The sequence below is a fragment of the Rhodnius prolixus genome, unplaced genomic scaffold (assembly GCF_049639745.1).
Source record: "Rhodnius prolixus isolate KJV_2025 unplaced genomic scaffold, Rpr scaffold_3, whole genome shotgun sequence".
Classification (NCBI taxonomy): Eukaryota; Metazoa; Arthropoda; class Insecta; order Hemiptera; family Reduviidae; genus Rhodnius; species Rhodnius prolixus.
In genome coordinates, this window is record NW_027411603.1 from 41007498 (window position 1) to 41015953 (window position 8456).

General features: G+C 33.4%; 2 protein-coding genes across 2 annotated transcripts; both read left to right on the forward strand.

The window, feature by feature from the left end:
• The first annotated feature begins 3118 nt into the window (after positions 1-3118).
• LOC141452783 (uncharacterized) lies at positions 3119-4602 on the forward strand. The gene is made up of 2 exons (XM_074125212.1): positions 3119-3345; positions 4320-4602. Exons 1-2 carry the CDS (start codon positions 3334-3336, stop codon positions 4590-4592), a joined length of 285 nt encoding a protein of 94 aa, XP_073981313.1. The 5' UTR covers positions 3119-3333; the 3' UTR covers positions 4593-4602.
• A 1770-nt stretch (positions 4603-6372) lies between these two features.
• On the forward strand, positions 6373-6801 carry LOC141452738 (uncharacterized). The gene has a single exon (XM_074125135.1). It carries the CDS (start codon positions 6373-6375, stop codon positions 6799-6801), a length of 429 nt encoding a protein of 142 aa, XP_073981236.1.
• The last annotated feature ends 1655 nt before the right edge of the window (positions 6802-8456 follow it).

The window sequence follows — 8456 nt, forward strand, 5'->3', positions numbered from 1 at the left end:
TATACATCATTATTGGACTATTTAAAACCAAAATATGGTTTATTAAAATAATTTAAAAACTCTGTCAATAAATTTTGATAAGAGTAGAAGAAGTTGTTTTAGGCTTTTTCCTGAAGTGCCTTTCCAGTGTATATCTCTGTGTATCGCTTATATTCCATTTAGGGAAGTAAAATTTATTGCTTAATTTTTGAGTTTGAAGACAATTTTCCGTTTGGGAGAAGCACAGTTAATTTTTCATTTTTGATCTATCATCTTCCCTCTGTATTGGGGGATATATATATACAAGTTTACTAACTGCATGGTATTATTAAGAAAAATGTACTTTTAAATCAGTAATTAAAATAGAAATATTTACCTAAATAAAATCCGTGAAAATTGTTGTAAAAGAATGAACACAAGATTTTTATCAGTGAGTTCTGTAGTAAGTGGTGGGAGAAGTAAATCGATGGTTCTTCAAGAACTAGTACGTAATCTAAGACAACAGCTATGTGTCATTGTGCTTATTACATCAGACCTTCTCATAGAGGGAATATTTTATTATTTTTTATCAATTTCAAATTTAGGAAGCATCAACATCTGAGGTCATTGGCCGCCGGATTCATTTTCATTGTACTGCCGTCCTTCGGACAATGACCCCTCGTTACCCTTAACCATAAGCGGACAGTAAGCTGTCAGATGCTCCTAGGAAGAGAAAATCTAAGAACAGTTGCTGAATTCAAACCAGGGATGTTTAATTGATAACCCTAATTGATAACTTTGACTCACTTTAATTGCGACTTCAAGTCAACTAATGTGCAGGTCCGTATGTACTGTTCTCCACTTTATTCATGCAATAATGAATAAAAATATTGGTTGCTGCTGCTAATTGCTTTAGAGTAAGTAAAAATATTACTGGCTAAAAAACTTGCAAACACAGACCTTGTGCCCCTGTATACAAAACCACGCGAACAGCATTGAATTTCAGGGAGCGCTAATATCAGGTGCTGAAAAGTTTATTTTATACTAATTAATTTATTTAATCAATAAATATTATGCATATTGCACTTTGTTTTATTTTAAAACCAAAACTTTTTTCTTATTTTTGAAATCCAAATTGTTATTAAAATAAAATTTGACCAAGGAAAAGCCTACTGTGGAGCTCAAATTCAGGCTTTCCCTTCGAAAGGCTCTGCCTGTATCATATACCGCATCATACAAAATTGTTAATGATATGTACAAGTCAAATCCAACAAATCAAAGCAAACTGTGAACAAGAGCACATCGGTGATGCAAGACTCTCACATAGCTTAACATATTAAAGCATTATAAACTTAGCAAACTGTAATATAATCAAATTGCATAATAACAGGAAGTTAATACTCGATATGGTTAACTGTAAATCGATCTTCATCCTCCTGCATATAGCTTATAAAATGAAGGAAATATAATTTGCTGTTCACTAATATGAAAACTTGACAAAGAAAAAAAAAAGCACAATTGTAAAAGCAGAGCCTGCACGTACATGTGGGCAATGTTCAGATTTTAATTCTAATCTCTGAGGGAATAGGATTTGATTTTCAGGAAATCTAATTTCCGCATCCTTCTTTGTTCATGATAAAATTCAAGACTACATCCTTTATAGTTATTTTAATTAATATTAAATTTCATTGTTTGCCAAAGTCAGTTATTATTATTGTATTTTTTTAGTGTATTTATAAGATTACCTTTTTTTTTTTTTTCCAATAACACAAAAAAACAAGCATGTTCTCTACGTGGATTCTTTTGTTTTGCTTCTTTACTATAGAATTTGGTTCTTACGTATCTCTGTACATGCAGAAATTCCAAAGTTCTTACAAAAGCTAATCATATATTCATGTCTAGTGACCCATATTTTTTTCTACAAATATAACACCACTCTTCCCTTACTTTTTAGGTTCATTATACTTCTTTATTTTTGTTTTTATAGTCAGTTTTATTTTTATTTTTTTTGGTAATTTATTCATCTCTTTTATGTTTTATGTTTAATAAAAAAAATTAATGTCTTGTGCTCATTTTCCAAAAAAAGTTATATTATGATTCAAAGCATAATGAAGAATTCCTTTAAAATGACGAAGGAACAAATAAAATAAAACTTATGTCAAATAAGGAGTGTCAGAATCTTCTTCGCTTAAATTTATTTCAGACTAATTCTCATAAAATTTATCGTTTTATACAGGAGGAAATTCATAAGCTTTATTCTAATACTTTAAAAGTTTGGATCTATCCTAACTTCTTTTCTGTTTTAGTTTAACCAGGCTTTAATAAAGATTTTGTCTGGCTTGACAGTTCTTCAGGTTTTTTTGTTTAATGTTTAAGGGCAAGGTCCTTCATATTTGCAAGAACTTCAGTGTTATGAGCTAACAATTACACTAAATTGTAAAAAAAATCCAAGGCTTAGAACAGGAATCGAGACCAGAATCAAAATACTTCTTAGCTTTGAACTTAAATTTAATAAAATTTAGTAGAAAATAAACAAATTAATGAAAATTTATCCAATGTTTAAGGCAAATTTTTAAAAAATTGATGTTTAATTTAACCAAAATAATTTCTTCATTACAGGATGCATTTTTCTTTTCATGTTTCGACTTATTTCATTGAAACTCAATAATTGAATCAAAGCTAGAGCCACAATTTATCTGTCATCTAGCTATCGTCATATGATGTTTAATTTGGAATAACAAACAAGGTCCGCCTCTCCAAGTTTGGCTACTGACTAAGGATGAATTATTTTGCCTTAATCTGGAGAATCGAAAAGTAGACAATAAATAATTTTCCATGATTCAACTATCACATCTTTTAGATTCATTGCAGGGGTTAAATAAACATCCAATACTTCTCGCCTACTTCACAAAGATTTTATAGTCCCATTAACGAGACTGCCAGGTGTGGGGCACATTTTCAATATCGGACGGCACATATGCACATTGAAACAACACAGTTAATTTATCTTTATGAATACTTATTGTTTTTAAAATAGTTTTTACAGTTAATCACAAAAAAAAAAATAAACTTGTTTAGTTAATTGAACGTTGCAATATTACCAACTCATGTGGTTATGTTAAAAATGAAATAGGCATGCAAAACAAGTTATGACATGATTTTGGATGAATGCGAGCCAAGTGTCTGTTGTAACTGGGAGTGTCCATTTCCAAAGAGCGGTAGTAGGTCCTAGCTCTTCAGCTGGCCTAATCACAAGGACGATACGTGACGTGCACTCTTTAATTTCAAATACGCTCAGCTATATAAGCGTTGTCTATTGTCCATTTTGGCATCAGTGTCTTCAACTGAACGTATAATCTATCAACAACCATAAACATGAAATTTCAAGTAAGTAATTAGTTTTACTTTAGAATCTCAACAGCTAGAAAAGTATTAGTAATTTTTTTAAAATTATTTACATAAGTGTATAAGTTAGAGAGCTCGGTAAAAAGAGTAAATATTGGTAAAAGAATATGTAGTAGATTGTTTAAACTCTCTAAAAAATGGCTCCAATTTTGCTTAGGATTTTATTTTAGCTATTTCAGACTTTACTTTGGACTTTTTGCATGTTTTTAATAGTTTTTCTTTTCTGTAGTAGCGCCAATGTCAGCTGCCGAGCTGTCATTTTAATCCAAGTTCCCAACAGTGCTATTATTAGAAAGTTAAAGAGGAAACGTACACAAATTAACAGTGCTAATTTGGTCTTCACCAAATGAAAATTTATGTTTCATCAAGACCATTTGGTTTACTTCCTCTACAAAGAAAGCTTCTCGGAACTTCTCATCTCTTGCTCACAAATTTGAAAAGCCACCTATTATTCAGTGGTATTCAGGTTCTTCACAATAACCTTTTTTCTTCTACCCTCGTAGGATTCAGTAGTTTTTCTGATTGGTCCTTCACCTCTGACCCCAAACTCGATGCAGATTTGGTTTTCAGGCCTCTTCCCCAAGGACTTGCCGTTCCAGATTTCCAAGTTATTAGTAAAACATTTGATTTTAAAAAGAATGATTCTAAATCATTGTAAATAGTATGTTTCTTTGATTAGTATATTCATTAATCTGGATAAACATTTTTTTTTGTTGGATTTGACAAATTTTTAAATCGGACAAATCATGACTAGTATAACCTTAATGTTTAGCAAAGACTTGGTTGACATCTAACCCAACAATATTTTCCTAACATTGTAACAGGGCATTTCTTCTAGCGGACAATTTTCCTGGATCTATATCTGCTCCTGCGGAATAAACTCTAGGGTTTTCCTTATCTTTAATAAATAGTTATCTTTATGCCTTAGTTAAAAGAAAAAATCGTTATTTTCACAGGTAGTCTGCTTGCTTGCCCTCGTGGCTGTGGTGTGCAGTGTGTCTGGAGCTGAAAGGCCAAGACGTGGTGTCCTGGCGGCTGCTCCATTGACCGCAGCCTATTATTCGCCATCCGTCGTCGCATCCTACGTGGCTGCACCCAGTCCGGTAGTAGCACGCGCTTCTCGAGTAGTAGGTGCTCCTGGATTCGCAGCTAGATATGTGGCCGCACCAGTCGCTAGTTATCCAGCATATACTGCTCCAGTAGTAGCTCCATACTCCGTCCTTTACTAATACAATTTTATCGAAATCCCATCAATCCTCCCACTTGTTCTACGTTTGTCTCTTTGAATATCACATAATTAATTTGTAAAACACTAAGCACAACAAATTATATAATACAATTCACACGCATATATGTGTATATATCATATTGTACAATTTTCACCAATAAATTCATGTTGTATAAAATATGGTTTTCTTTTTTTATATTTATTTTTTTCTACCATGCAAATAGTTGTTACACAAATGTACTAACATAAACGGAAAAAATATGTAGCGAACTTGTAAGTGATCATTATTTTTACACAAAATGATATTATTTCAATGCTCAATAGCATAAACTAGGCATTGAAAAAACTCATTTTTTTATAAGATATTCCCTAACTCTCTATTCAGAGAATAAACATTTTTAGAACAATACATTGAATAATAGATGACATTATGCAACAGACATATCTCGAAGTTTTTTTGTATGATTATTTTAGAAAAATGCTAGAGTTTTGTCAATTCCAATTGTACCGTAAAAGAAGTTATTTTGTCGGAAACAATACTATTTACAATTTACAAATAGGAGTTTTCAATGGTGGTTTCCAGCGCCTGGAAGTCTTGATTGTTTTGAAAAAGGATAAAATTGATCGATTAAAACCATGATACAGAGTATAACGCTATTATATTGAGAGTAATTTCTTCCCAGTAAAGGTGCGTTTCTGGAGTCCCTGAGCAGACTTAATCAAGCAGAATGAGAAATGCCTTCATGTTTGCTGGTGTCACAATCGCTAGGTGGCAGCTTTAGATTTTTGGCTTGTTGAGACTAAAGGAGATCCAGACGCAGACAAATGGACAAAACCCTGGACATCTTGAAGATGAGGAAGCTTGATATATTCAATCTTTTGCGAAGATGGTACAGTGTCTCATGCTTTGGCAGCAGTGTCTCATGTTTCAATAACAATAAAAAGTTTAACTGAATGATTATCGTTATGGATTCTCACGCGAAGATTTGCATTTAGCTGACATATGCTCATACGCCACAAAGAAGTTGGTGTAGCATATCTTGAGAACTTCTTTGTTTACACCCGTACTCAGCATATTTCTTTCAAGAGCAATCTTGTCACATTCTAAAGGTTCTTTTGATTCTGGTGTTTATCTTATTCGTGAATAAAACCGACTTTTAAAATCTTTTGTTAAAATAGACAAACAAACCTTTCCTTGAGGTTGCTTTGTATTTTTATTAAATTGGTAGGAGTTCAACTAGTTCAACTTAATTACCTACCTTAGGTTCTTTCTTATCCTTAGTTTTCATCTTCGTTCAATGGAATTTAACCTAGCGTCATACATCTCATGAACATGATGTTACACTTCACCATATTTATACATACCTGAAATAAGTATATGAGGGTTTTCACAGGATGTAACTGTGGCGCTAGATGCTCCAATCAGGCTTACCCACAAAATTTAACTAACTTAAGTAAATATCCTTTAATTTACGAGGCTTTGTGAAAATATCCTGCAAAATATCAAACAATTTCCAGTTTTTGGTCGGTAGTGACAAAACTGCAGGAAAGGAGATGCCCTACAAGTCCTTGGAGGCTGAGGATTCGTGGCTGAGGATGGAGTATAAATACAATAGATAAATTTAAATAAAATAAGGTAGGTGAATTTAAATAGATTCTCTTCCTTGACATATATTAAAATTATCTTAAGACAGTTGGATTGAGGCGGTTTTTTAAAATAAAGTTGAGACGAAATTTGACTTACCTAGTCATTACTTAAAACGGTCATTAGGCCTGTAGTGATGTACGCCTCCGAGACATGGTCTCTAACGAGTGCCGAACAACATTTGTTGGGGGTCTGGGAGAGGAGACTTCTACGCAGGATCTACGGACCAGTGTGTGAGAACGGCCAGTGGCGTATTCGCAACAATGCGGAGATTCAAATCCTTTTTGGGGAAGCGGACCTGGTAACAAGAGTGAAGCAAGCAAGATTAAGATGGGCTGGCCATCTAATGAGGATGGATCGCAGCCGCGGGCCAAGAATGGCGCTGGAGGGCAAGCATGGGGGCAGGAGGCACAGAGGCCGCCCACCAAATAGATGGATCGACCAGGTGGAGGAGGATCTGCGGGCGATGGGCGTAAGAAGGTGGAGGGCGGGAGCCCAAGAAAGAGAGGAATGGCAGAGGATAGTGGTGGAGGCCTTGGTCCTTTTAAGGACTGTTGAGCCTTAGAGAAGAAGAAGGCATTACTTTTCATTATTCATTGAAAGCAGTATGACATAAGAACAGAATCCTGCTGGTACAAGAAAACGAAGGAAGACAGAAATATGGATGAATGGAGCTTCACTCAATACTCTAGGTTTACTTTGGTAAATTAATATTGTCAAAATAAGGGATTCTATTCATTCAATAAAAGAAGGACAATCAGATTGTGAGTAATGAGTATGATCACAATAGAAATCACTTTACTCTAACTGTCCTAACACAACTAGAAGTACAGATATTTTGTTAATGTTCCTCTTTGATAATGAATCTTTTTTTGACTATCTTTATAAAGATGTTGAAAGATTGTTAACAACAGTAATTTTTGCCAGTTTTTTTTAAAAGAAATTACAAAAGTTTCTACTGTGGCTTGCTTCCATAACGTTTTATACTTCTGTGACACAACATTCAAAAAACTCCTTACTTCTCGCCTACTTTCACGCCTTAATGGCTTTTAGTTAAATATCTTGAATGACACGCTACAATAGGTGTAAATTTATTCTCGTGTGATTCTTTACATTTACTGTACAAATAATACGCAACAATTTTTATTTTCTGTAAATACAATAATTTAATATGAAAATTATAGTTATTTTATTTATAATCGTTCTATTTATCTACGCTTAGATGTTGAATTTCAAAATGAACTTCATTTAAATATAACCTACTCGGAGTACAGAATTCTTTCGTACAGATCACAGATTTCTTTTAAAACGTTAATATTGCATAACCCTCAATAAGCTTTTTCAGAAGGACTTGTTTCTGTCTTCTACATAACAAACAACAAGATTTCCCTAAAGATCGTAATAAATTAAGGCGAAATGGATTTTTTTTTTTTTTTTATGGTCTCTTGAAATTTTACAAGATAAAAATTATTTTTAATCTACTACCTAAAGTTTTCTCCGTGGCCCCAAAGTGCGAAAAGTCCCGTACCACAAATAAGCGACATCAAAGCAACCAAACAAGATTTAAAAGACTCTCTCTGCTTTCTTTTTTTGCACGATCTGCAGTGGCTCTGGGTTTAGTTAGTCCTAAATCTGTGACAGTGTTTCCTACACCTCCTAAGCCGAGTAAAAAGGCATAGTGCTAGTTTGCATCACTCAGTTCGGCATTTAGCCTGGTCTCTTACATCAGTTGCTACAACTCTGGCACTGAAACACTTTGAGTAACGATGACTTAGAAATATAGCCATTGATTCTATACCTCTGACCTATTGTAGTCAGGTTATCGGTGAAATATGAATGACTTTGCAATTTTTTTTAAAGAAAAATATGCGTGGTAATGTTAAGGTTGAGTTTTCTTTTGTTATTTTCAAAATGCGTAATCAAAATTAAGCTGGCAGTCTGCGGAAAACCTCTAACTTATTCAGAAGTCATTGCGAATAGAACTTTACATCAAGATGAGCGTTAGAGCATATATGCTTATTTCTTTTTAAACGATGTCTATGAATTTTATGAAATTTCCCTCAACTAAGTGAATTTTTATTCGACATATTTATTTATTTACATAAGTAATGTTTTAAATGTTCAATTTTTAAAAATAATATGGTTTTATTTCTTTCAGACCTTATCTTTTCTTTCTCTTTGCTTTGAAGTCCAGTTTGTTGGGTGCAGATTTTGAAAACT